This window comes from Astyanax mexicanus, chromosome 25, assembly GCF_023375975.1.
Source record: "Astyanax mexicanus isolate ESR-SI-001 chromosome 25, AstMex3_surface, whole genome shotgun sequence".
Classification (NCBI taxonomy): Eukaryota; Metazoa; Chordata; class Actinopteri; order Characiformes; family Acestrorhamphidae; genus Astyanax; species Astyanax mexicanus.
The window spans coordinates 8,519,404-8,532,197 of record NC_064432.1 but is presented as its reverse complement, the minus strand read 5'-3'; the positions used below and the strand labels follow the sequence as shown (position 1 = coordinate 8,532,197).

Sequence of the window (12,794 nt, the reverse complement as noted above, 5' to 3'; positions counted from 1 at the left end):
AAGTCTAAGAAAGTAAAGGCGTTGTTGTGAAGCTGCTGACCCTCTCCACCGCAGTCCCATTGATGGAGATCGACAAGTGTGCTCTCTCCAGCTTCCTGAGGTCCACGATCAGCTCCTTGGTCTTGCTGATGTTTAGAGAGAGGTTTTTCTCCTGGCACCAGTTTTCCAGGATGATAACCTCCTCTCTGCTGGCCGATTCGTCATTAGATAGATAGATAGATAGATAGATAGATAGATAGATAGATAGATAGATACTTTATTGATCCCGAAGGAAATTTAGCAGCCAGTAGCCTGCCACTGAAACTGCTCCTTTGGTCCATGATGATAGAATGCAATGGGTGACCAGCATTATCCATGATGGAGAGTAGTTTGTGCAGTGTCCTCCTTTCTGCCACCGTTACCACAGAGTCCAGCTCCACGCCAACCACGGACGCCGCCCGCCTGACCAACTTGTCCAGACGCATCTCGTCGATCTTCTTCATGCTTCCTCCCCAGCACACTACAGCATAGAAAAGACAGCTGGACACCACGGTCTGATAAAACATCAGCAGGAGCTTCCGACAGATGTTAAAAGACCCCAGCCTCCTCAGGAAGTAGAGCCGGCTCTGTCCCTTCCTGTACAGGATGTCTGTGTTGGATGACCAGTCCAGCCTATCATCCAGATGCAGTCCGAGATACCTGTAGGTCTTCACCATCTCCACATCAACTCCCACAATAGATACTGGCTGTGTGGGTGGCCTGACCCTGCGGAAGTCCACCACCATCTCCTTGGTCTTGGAGGTGTTAAGCAGCAGGTTGTTCCTATTGCACCACGACACAAAGTCTTCCACAAGGTGTCTGTACTCCTCCTCCTTTCCTTCCCGTATACATGTCACAATGGCAGTGTCGTCGGAAAACTTCTGCATGTGGCATGTCTCAGAGTTGTACTGGAAGTCTGAGGTGTAGAGTGTAAAGAGAAACGGAGAGAGCACAGTCCCCTGTGGTGCTCCTGTGCTGCAGACCACAGTCTCTGATGTACAGTTCTTCAGCCTGACACACGGAGGTCTGTCAGTGAGGTAGTCTGTGATCCAGGAGACCAAATAAGGATCCACCTGCATCCCCACCAGCTTGTCTTTCAGGAGGAGAGGCTGAATGGTGTTGAAAGCACTGGAAAAATCAAAGAACATGACTCTCACAGTGCTGCTTCCTCTGTCCAGATGAGTGGGTCCGGTGGAGAAAGTACAGTATGGCATCATCCACTCCCACTTTCTCTCTGTAGGCGAATTGTAAGGGGGCCATTGCATGTTGGACCTGGGGTCTGAGGTGGTGTAGAAGCAGACGTTCCAAGGTCTTCATGATATGTGATGTAAGAGCGACCGGCCTGTAGTCATTGAGCTCACTGGGATGTGTCTTCTTGGGTACTGGAACCAGGCATGATGTCTTCCACAGTGTGGGGACCCTCCCCAAATGCAGACTCAGGTTGAACATGTGCTGCAGGGGAGCCCCCAGCTCAGCTGCACATGACTTTAGTAGTCTGGGACACACTTTGTCCGGCCCAGCTGCCGGACATTATTGGAGATCAGGCCAACAATTGTTGTGTCAATTTGAGGATGACATTGGAGCTGTGTCAGGCTGTGCAGTCGTGGGTGTACAGGGAGTACAGGAGCGGGCTCAGCACACAGCCCTGAGGTGGTAGTATCAGAAGTGCCAGTGTTCTGGAAAATTTGACAGGATGGACATACATGTGTCTGTGTTGTGTACTCAAAAATATAAGTGTATTTTTGTATATGGATGATTTTAAATGTTATCATTCTGTAAAATATGACAGGATGGAATTAAAACAAACCATGTGTGTTAAGAAGGCAAATGTTTTACAGAGTTATATGAGGAAGGGAATGTAGGATGTCAAGTAGAAACCACATGCTTAATTAACATATAAATTACTGGTTTATTCATGTAGTGTACAAAGCCTTCATTATGTGATTCATTCATTCATATGTTTGTGTGAAAGCTAGAAAAACTTAAATATTTTTTTATTGTGAAATCCATGGAATACCAATGCTCAGTTTATCCACACTCATCTTATTCATTATGCAGTGATCCAGTGCTTCTGTGATCTAGTAAATTATGTCTGTGAATATGAAAATGGACATTCGGAATGATCCTCTTCAGGACCAGAAAACAGAGGGGCAGAAGCTCTGCATTACATGATGAACATGCTCAGTACCAAAGTGTAATGTGTAATGTTCAGAATGGCTGCTCTGGGACAGCATTGATCTATCTGCATTGATCTGAATCTGAAGCTGTGAAAAGTATTAACATTCATTACTAGATAGTAGGGTTTAAAATGCTTCTGTAGAAGTTGAATTATCAACTCAAGCTTTTGACTTAAGTAAAAGTGTAAAAGTACTGGTTTCGTAACTACTTGTGTAACTACTGTAAAAGTCAAAGTAATGTAAAATGGGGAAAAACTGCCATTAAGAACAAAGGCTTAGGCCATGCTACACCCTCTCCCCAAATCACATTTTTCTAAAAGCTATAATGACTATAATGTTATATTAAAATGTTAATGTTGATAAATTTGTGATGCACTAGGCTCCCTGTTTCAGATGTCTATATGCCCATTGAAAATAATTGTATTGTATTGTATTGTATTGTATGTAAATATATTAAAGAAGCTTAGTTGGGACATTTTGAATTCACTCGACTTCACTTGAGGCTTTGCAATGCATCTTCTTCATACTAGGCCAGGGTTTCTCAACCGGGGGGCCGCGAAGCACCCTCTAGGCGTCCGCAGGCTCATACTCAGAGCGAGACAGTAGTCTGTAGTGAGCACTTTAAATCAGGGGTCTCAAACTCGCAGTCCCCAGAACGATATTTTGTGGCCTCAGACTTGAAATCAAATTTTAGTGTTAGTGCGGCGCGTCCGCAAGAAAGACGCATCCTCTCCTTGTCCACCAGCACAGCGCATCCTATTCATTTAAATAGAGAAAGCGGCTGCATGAGCGCAGCCCTGCCCTCTGGCAAAAAGTTCAGCTGTGTTCAGCTGACCCCTAAGAGCCTCACACACACAGAACAGCTGCCTTTCAACCACGAAGGAAAGACTGAAAACGGATTTATAGAAATATAGATCACAGTGAGGTTGATTAAAAATCTTAAACTTATGTTTGACTACAACTGTTGCTTCATTTGAATGCAAAATTGTCACGGATACGCCCACATGGCAAACCGAGTGATTAGGTGTTCTATCGAGTTGTGCTACCCTGTCAAACCGTGCTACTCTTATGTGTATATTTAAAGGTAACAATACAAAAGAAGCACAATATTAGAGCATGTTTCCTGTAAGAAGTTCATATACTATATTTGTAAAGCCTAAATCACAGTTTCAGGGTAAAGTTATGGTAGTAAGAGTTTATTATACTCTGTTTTTTAGATATTATTATTATTTTATTAGGGAGCCTTGACGCTTTCAAGTTGTAAACAGGTGGGTCTGATGGATCACAGTATAAACCAATAAACTGTTGAAGTGGTATATGTTTATACGTCTCATCCAACCATAATTAAGTTCACTATATCCAAATGGAGCAAATTATCTGGATAGGGTTTTCTTTGAACGATGCAAAGCCGGAAAAATAAACAAGCTAAAATGTAATAGGAATTAATAGCTGTTTTTTAAATATAAGAAGTTAAACTTAATCTCCAGTAAAGTATAATAACAAAATTTCTATTTAAGTAAGGTTACTTGACACTTCTGCTGATTAAAAAAAAAATATTCACAGAACTCCAGAGGTCATGTCTCATCTCCAAACTATTTAGATAATAAATCTGTAGTTCTCTGAGGTTTTAAAAAACATTGTTTGCCAGAAGCATATTGTAAAAAAAAAACAATTGTTTCATTGTGTTTTTTTTACAGTGTAAAAATCAGGACTATTTGCCTAAAAGATCGAACATATTAAACAGAAACCAGCAAACACATTGAGATATTTCTACATTTTGATAACTGTGACTTTCAGTACATACTGTATCCAACAAAAATGAGTACACTGCTCGAATTTTTGCAAATATTTTATTATCTTTTTATTGGACAATACTTTACTTAGAAATAAATATTGCATATAACTTAGAGCACTTAGAATAGTGAGTACATCTCAAAGTGAACATACCCAAATTGTGCCTAATTGTGTCAGTATACACCCCTGGTGTCAAGTCACTTGTTAGAGTTACAAGATTCCAGGTGCAATTAAGGAACAGGTCTGTTAAATTTCGGTACTTTACGTACAATTCCCTCATACTGGCTGACAAATGTTTAACATGGCACTTCATGTCAAAGAACTCTATAAGGATGTGAGAAAGAGAATTGTTGCTCTCCACAAAGATGGCCTAGGGTTTAAGAAGGTCATAGAGCAAGTTTCCAAAGCAGTTTCTACTCGGAACAGGCCTTACTAGGGATGAACTAAGAAGTTGAGTGCACATATTTCGCATCATATCCAGAGATTAGCTTTACACAATATACCGATAGGTGCTACCAGCATTGCTGCAAAGGTTGAAGAAGTGGAAGGTCAAGCATAAAAATAGCAACTGCCCTGCGATCAAGCTGAGCAAGCCAGCTAAATACAGTGGTGTGAAAAAGTGTTTGCTACCTTTCTGATTTTTTGCATGTTTGTCACACTTAAATGTTTCGGAACATCAAACCAATTTAAATATTAGTCGAAGACTACACAGGTAAACACAAAATGCTATTTTTAAATGAATGTGTTTATTATTAAGGGAGAAAAAAAATCAAAACCTACATGGGCCTGTGTGAAAAAGTGATTGCCCCTTTGTTAAAACACACAGTCTCTGTGGTTTCTGACACCTGAGTACACTGTCTCTAGCCACACCCAGGCCTGATTATTGCCACACCTGTTCTCAATCAAGACATATTTTAAATAGGACCTGCCTGACAAAGTGAAGTCCACAAAAAGATCCTTAAAAGCTCCACATCATGCCGAGATCCAAAGAAATTCAGGAAAAAAAAAGTAATTAAGATCTATCAGGAAAGGGTTATAAAGCCATTTCCACCAGAGTGAGAGCCATTGTCCACAAATGGGGAAGAGATGGAACAGTGATGAACCTTGCCAGGAGTGGCCGGCCGGTCACAAAAGACCCCACAACAACATCCAAAGAACTGGAGGCCTCACTTGCCTCAGTTAAGGTCAGTGTTCATGCCTCCACCATCAGAAAGAGACTGGGCAAAATAGCCTATATGGCAGAGTTCTGCAAAGATGAGTGGGACAAAATTCCTCCATAACGCTGTAAAAGACTCATTGCAAGTTATTGCAAATGCTTGGTTGCAGTTGTTGGCCCAACCGGCTAACCAGGGGCAATCACTTTTTCACACAGGGCCATGCAGGTTTGGATTTTTTTCTCCCTTAATAATAAACACCTTCATTTAAAAATAGCATTTTGTGTTTACCTGTGTTGTCTTTGACTAATATTTAAATTGGGTTGAAGTTCCGAAACATATAAGTGTGACAAACATGCAAAAAAAATCAGGAAATCAGAAAGGGGGAAAACACTTTTTCACACCACTGTATATATAATTGCTGTGTATTGAGTTATTTGCAGAGGACAGTACATCTATTGACAGTGCTCACTTATGTTGGATACTGTATGTTTAAAAAGCAAGCTAGATTACTCCTTTTGTTGTTATATATATTTTCAGTAAAAGCAATTTCTCGCAGAGCCCATATACATTGACTCCACAGGGATAATCAGCCCAGGTTAATATATCAGATTTAGAATACTTGAAGCTGGTTATAGCACAGTCCTCATTTTGATAATCATTAGGTTCTCCCGAACACAAATATATTTTGCCATATATTTTCAGGAAAGCAGTTTCTCACAGAGCCCATATACATTGACTCCACAGGGATAATCAGCCCAGGTTAATATATCAGATTTAGAATTCTTGAAGCCGGTTATAGCACAGTCCTCATCTACTTCCCAATTATTGGGTTCTCCTTTCCACCAGAACCTGAAACACACAGAATTAGATCTTCAGAAAGCACCAATGAAGAAATGCATCATGATCAGAGATCAGTTCAGTGTCTCTTACTGAATGGTCACAGATGAGCCGTCCACCCATCTAAAGTCCCCCTCGTTGGCGGTGTCTGTCAGACCCAGCCAGGCTTCAGTGCTGAGGAAAGTTTTATTGATGAACTCCTGTGATGGTGGGTGTACAGGGAAACAGGTTATGAATGGTTTCTCTTTCTTGTTCTCTCTCTCTCTCTCTCTCTCTCTCTCTCTCTCTCTCTCTATCTTTCTCACCTGTTCCTCTCTGCTGTTGATGATCACCAGGTCTGATCCTTTCTGTTTGCATTCGTCTCTGCTTCCGCTCCAAGTCTTCTTGTTCGTTGTGAGATAGTAAAGACTGGAGTTGAAGTAACTCCAACCTAGAGAAGATGAAGACATTTGGTTAAGTTCTAAACACTGTGATAAGAAGACATCTAATAAACTCCTGTAGATATAAAAGTGGCTGGCAAATGGTTGAGTTTGATGGGGTTGATTGTGACAGGGTTAAATGTGAGGGAGGTTAGTATGAGGGTGTTGAACGTGAGGAGGTTGAGTGTAAGGGGTAGAATGTGAGATGGTTGAATGTCAGGGGGTTGAATGTGAGAGAGTCGAGTGTGGGGCAGTTGAATGTGAAGGGGTCGAGTATAAGGAGGTTGAATGCGACAGGGTTGAATGTGAGGGAGTTGAGTAAAAGGGTGTTCAATATGAAGGGGTTGAGTGTAAGGGGGTTGAATGTGAGGGGGCTGAATGTAATGGGGTTAATTGTGAGGGGGTTGAGGTTGAGGGGTTTGAATGTGAGAGGGTTAAATGTGAGGGAGTTGAGTAAAAGGGGGTTCAATGTGAAGGGGTTGAGTGTAAGGGGGTTGTATATGAAGGGGTTGAGTGTAAGGGGGTTGAATGTGAGAGGGCTGAATGTAATGGGGTTCATTGTGAAGGGGTTGAGGTTGAGGGGTTTGAACGTGAGATGTTGAGTGTGAGAGGACTGAATGTGATAGGGTTGAGTGTGACGGGACTGAGTGTGAGGGGGTTGAATGTGAGGGGATGAATGTGAGCGAATTGAATGTCAGCGGGGTTGACTGTGAGGGGGTTGAGTATGAGGAGGTCAAATTTGAGAGGATTGAATGTGAGATGGTCAAATTGAACTTAGCACAAGGTTAAAGAATCAACTACAGTATTTAATAATAGTGAATGTTCCTAATATTTAAAATAATGCCAAGTAATACAACAGAAAATTACTAATCTGATATTCACATACCAAAAAGCCCAAGTCCTCTTACGACTTTGTCTCGCTCCTTCTGTAACTGGTCTCTTTCTGCAGTCAGGTTGGTGTGACTGGTCTGTAACTGGTCTCTTTCTGCAGTCAGGTTGGTGTTACTGGTCTGTAACTGGTCTCTCTCTGCAGTCAGGTGGTTGAACTGGATCAACAGCACTGTGATGGCAGTCAGCAGGAGAACACACAGCAATCCCAGGCCCACTGCAGCCAGTCTGTAGCATCTGCTCACTTGAGCATCTCGCCCTACACACACATGAATAGATACAAAAACATTAGAGCTGCACAAGATATCGTTTTAGCATCAATATCACAGCGTACACATGTGCGAAAGTCACGTTGCAGAATGTGCAGTGTGTTGTGCAATGTTAGAGTATATTAACATTTTTAAAAACGTATTTTGCTGCTCGATACAAAGAAACATTCTCTATAATTTTGCATGACAACATCTACAAGATACAGATATACAGATTATATCTACCCTAAAACTACTGAAAGACCATTGAGCCATTGCAAAGTGGTCGACAACTGGTCGCTGACTAATCTTAGAGCCCCGGCCAATCTTACTGTGCATTGTGATGCTCATTGCAATCTTACACCCTGCCAACAGTCCATTTTTACGCCTTCCCCCAGCATCATTTTAATAGCAACAATTATTTTGAATATATCTACACCAATGGGCGTGGTGGTCTCGAAATGGTGTGTGTTCAGGTCAATTCCAGGTAAATTTGTTCAGGTGAGCTGGTTAACTAGTAGGGGATCTGAGGTTGGAGTTATAGTCAGTGCAATGCAGAAGTAAATGTATGATTAGATAAGCACTGCTGAGGTACATGTGTGAATAAAATATCATTACTCAGGTAAATGTATGATTAAAATAATGCAGAATTTAAGGTAGGATTAGAACAGTACTGCTGAGATAAATGTGTGAATAACAGCACTACTGAGGTAAACATTTGAGTAAAAGGGCACTACTGAGGTAAAAATATGATTAGAATAGCCTTGCTGAGGTAAATGTATGACTAGAATAGCACTGCTGAGGTAAAAATATGATTAGAATAGTAAACCTAAGGTAAATGTATGACTAGAATAGCACTGCTGAGGTAGATGTATGATGTCTGCAGGTTTCGTCACTAGAGATGTATAAATTGGGGGGGGGGGGGGGGGGGTCTAGGACTATGCCTTTCACCCAATTTTTTTTTTTAAACAAATTGTCTTATAGCAGTAAGTTTGTATTAGGTATAGATTCTATAAAATGTAACACTTAATACAGTGTTTTATTATTATTTTAAAATGAATACATTTAAAATAATAACGTCATCTAAACTATGAAGAAAAACATATGTATTTAATTAGTAGACTAAAACATGTTAAACAAACCAGAATATTTTTTTCATTTTAGAAAATATTGGAAAGACGAAATGTGCCATCAGCTGTGTGTGTGAGTGCTTGTTTTGCTACCTTTGTGAGGACCAGATGTCCTCACAACTATTATATGAGGACCTTTTGGTGGTCCCCACAAATTTAAAGGATTTTTTATGTTTTTCACAAAAATATACTTCAATTAGAAAATCAAAACAAAAAAAATATTTACTTTTGGTCACTGAGGTTAGGGTTAGCGCTTTAAAACATGTTTTGAGCATTAGATTATTTAATTAACCTAGAAATAGAAATTCGGGTTACAGTTAAACTAACTATGTTATAGCTCTGTCTGTATTAGTGGGTGTGGGATTAAAACAAGTGATTTTTGGTGGGAGCGGGCAGTAACGGTACTAAAACAAACTAGAACGGTGTTTTTTTTTTTTTTTACTAAACTTACTGCTATTAGACAATTTGTTTAAAAAAAAAATGGGTGAAAGGCTTACTCCTAGACCCCCCCCCCCCCCCCCCATTTTATAAATCTCTAGTGACGAAACCTGCAGACAGTACTAGTCTAGCACCTCAACTTCTGTTGTATATATCCCTAAGTATTGCCATTCTAATCATACATTTACCTCAACAGTGCCATTCTAATCATACATCTACCTCAGCAGTGCTATTCTAGTCATACATTTACCTTAGGTTTACTATTCTAATCATATTTTTACCTCAGCAGTGCTATTCTAGTCATACATTTACCTCAGCAAGGCTATTCTAAACATATTTTTACCTCAGTAGTGCCTTTTTACTCACATGTTTACCTCAGTAGTGCTGTTATTCACACATTTACTTGTTTTAATCTTGGTGACCCAACTAAGTTATTAGGTTTAGGGGACAAACACTTTTTTCACACATGATTTAAAAACTGTATTTTGTGTTTACTTGTGTTTTACCTAACACATCAAGTGTATCTACTCATTTTTTAAATAGTATAAGATTTTAATTTGTGTCTATTCAGTATTATATTCTATACTGTTGTGTATTTGATTACTCATATTTACATATTTTTTCTTACTTTTACTTTAGTTAGATTATGAGAAAATGACTAAAATGACTAAATTACTAAAAATACTTATTAAGTGTAAAAGGATTAAGTGTAAAAATAATTCACCAAAAAAAAAACATTTGTACTTTTGTAGAGTCTACAGAGAAAAGCTTCAGTCTCACCTGTCTGTAGGTTCTTCTGTGAGCCGATGTTCTTAATCTCTCGTTTGACTTCACATTCTTTAACACCATCTACATTTTCGTAGACCTCCCCTAGATCTCCTCTGCTGATGTCGTTAGAGTAGATCATATCTTCAGCATCACTCTTTGACATCTTTAAACAAGAGTCTATAAAAGTCTTACTGAAAGCTACTAAAACGCGGACACAGATTTATCTGCCCATCTGCCGATAAATGCCATCCCACCACACTACACCAGTCTTACTGGAACTGGGATCTAATAGGGAAGTTTTTATTGTACTGGTCCCAGAAAAGGAAGTTCCTCAGGTGCCCCAACCTCTTATACCTGTGGTGAATCTGTGAGTGCAGCTTTATGTTATTGTCCAGTCACATTTCTTCGTTAAGTTTTAGAAAATAGAAATCACATCCAATCCACCATTTAATGTAATTTTTCTCACCACATAATTGTTGATTGAGGAAGCAAATGTGATTCCTTCAGAACACGATGAAAACACTGTGCTTTTAGTGTAAATGTACAGGATGTACCATAAAGAATCAACAGTGTCCAAGAATGCAAATGTACAGGATGTACCATAAAGAGTCAATAGTGTCCAAAAGTGTGAATGTACAGGGTGTACCATAAAGAGTCAATAGTGTCCAGAAGTGCAGATGTACAGGATGTACCATAAAGAGTCAATAGTGTCCAGGAGTGTGAATGTACAGGATGTACCATAAAGAGTCAATAGTGTCCAGAAGTGTGAATGTACAGGATGTACCATAAAGAGTTAATAGTGTCCAGGAGTGCAAATGTACAGGATGTACAATAAAGAGTCAATAGTGTCCGGCTCCACTGGGAGAAGATTCTGATGGCTCTCGGTACAAAGGATCTCCTGAGTGTGTGTGTGTCTAGGATGGGTAGGATGTAGGTGTATCTGTTATTGTGAAGTGTTGTCAGTAATCCTGCACTGTGAACTTAATCTTGAATAATCTCACTTTTGATAAACTACGCTAATCAGATTATGAAGTGAATGTACTGTAAATGCACAGTGTTTTCAATCGTGTTCTGGAGGAACCTCATTTTCTTCCTCAATCAACAATTATGTGGTGAGGAAAATTACAATAAAGGGTGGATTGGATGTCATTTCTATTTTTTTAAACTTAAAGGAGAACTATGTTTGGATGATGACCTGAAGCTGCACTCACAGATTCACCACAGGTATTACAGGTTGGGGCACCTGAGGAACTTCCTTTTCTGACACCAGTACAATAGAAACTTCCCTATTAGATCCCATTTCCAGTAAGACTGTTGTGGTGTGGTGGGATGGCACTTAGTGGCAGATGGGCACATAGACACTAGTTTCAGTGTTTTAGTAGCTTTCAGTGAGACTTTTATAGACTCTTGTTTAAAGATGTCTAAGAGTGATGCTGAAGATGTGATCTACTGTAATGACATTAGCAGAGGAAATCTGGGGGAGATCTACGAAAATGTAGATGGTGTTAAAGAACGTGAAGCCAAACGAGAGATTGAGAACATCGGCTCACAGAAGAACCTACAGACAGGTAAGACTGAAGTTATTCTCTGTAGGCTCCAAAAAGTTCAACTGTGATGTATTCAATTTGCTTTCATACCTCTTAATTTTTTTTTTCACACTTTGTCACCTTATAACCACAAACGTAAATGTATTTTATTGAGATTTTAGGTGATTAGACCAACAGAGAGTAGCACACCATTGTGGAACAAAAATGATACATGGTTTTTAACATTTTCGATGCTCTCCATCCAACCTGGCTGAGCTTAAAAATATTTAACAAAGAAGAATGAGGCACAAATCTCAGTCTCTAGATGCGCAAAGCTGGTAAAAAGCTATCACAAAAGATATATAAGAAGCTCTACTAAGTAGTATTGATACAGAGGATATGAATACTTCTGCATATCACACTCAATTAAAAGTTTGAAACTACAAATTATGAACATCAATTAATTAGTATATGCTACTTTGTGTTGGTCTATCAAGTAAAATCTCAATAAAATATATTTAAGTTTGTGGTTGTAAGGGGATAAAATGTGAAAAAGTTGTCAAGGGTATGAATACTTTTGCAAGCCAATGTATGCTAAAATAATTTAGGGTGCTTTCACTCTTGCTATTCTTATGAGACTTACTTTCACATTATAATAATAATAATAATAATAATAACAACTTAGAAACTTGAGTACACCTGCTGTCTTAAGTACTTAAGCTGAATCAATCTGTATTTAATATTTGCTTTATATTTTAACTTTTCTTTTTATAATTCTATACCTAGTTTTGCTTTTGATTCGACTACACAAATAAATGTATGAAGTCAAGAGGCTTTTATTGTAATTCCATCTAAACAGCAGTTACAGTTCTTAGGGAAATATTGAATTAGCAGCAAATATGGCTGATAGAGACAGTTACAGTGTCTCTCCGTGTGTGTTTGTGTGTGTGTGTGTGACTGCATATTATTGAAGCAAGTCAGCTGACTCACTTACAGGTATTTTATGAGAAAACCCTGAAAATGTATTAAATCCAACATCAATAAAGGTTTTATTTTTTTTATCTAAATTACAACAATAAATGTTCACATAATATAAAGTTTTTTAGTGATAATTAATATACAAATGTGCTTTTAGCTATAACTTACAGTTTGAAGTTCATTTAATCTCATTCCAAATGTCTATTTCACAGAGTTAAAAGGCTGACAACTCATGAACTTAAGTTGAACTCACAAATGTTAATTTTATGAGTTAATATAAATGAAAAAATAAGTTAATTAAATTATTTAATACTCAAATATGTTTTTAAAGTACATAAATTAACTACAGGGACCAAAGTCTTTTAAATTAAGTATATATTTAAAAAAAAAAGGGTTCAAAATTGTGGGGACCACCA

At 38.8% G+C, this 12,794-nt stretch overlaps 1 protein-coding gene across 4 annotated transcripts in view; it reads right to left on the bottom strand.

The window, feature by feature from the left end:
* The window catches only part of LOC111189973 (CD209 antigen-like protein C), an 85,231-nt gene extending 75,103 nt beyond the window's left edge, over positions 1–10,128 (bottom strand). For 2 of the 4 annotated variants that reach the window (XM_049472083.1, XM_049472081.1), the window contains exons 1-3: positions 9,887–10,128; positions 7,289–7,549; positions 6,289–6,413 (exon numbers count right to left, since the gene is read on the bottom strand). In XM_049472083.1, the coding sequence (XP_049328040.1) occupies positions 6,289–6,413; positions 7,289–7,549; positions 9,887–10,037 (537 nt within the window). In that variant the 5' untranslated portion in view covers positions 10,038–10,128. Of the gene's footprint in view, positions 1–5,575; positions 6,184–6,288; positions 6,414–7,284; positions 7,550–9,886 lie in introns of those variants that run through there. The other 2 variants (XM_049472084.1, XM_049472082.1) reach the window with 2 other exon arrangements.
* Between the last annotated feature and the right edge of the window lie 2,666 nt (positions 10,129–12,794).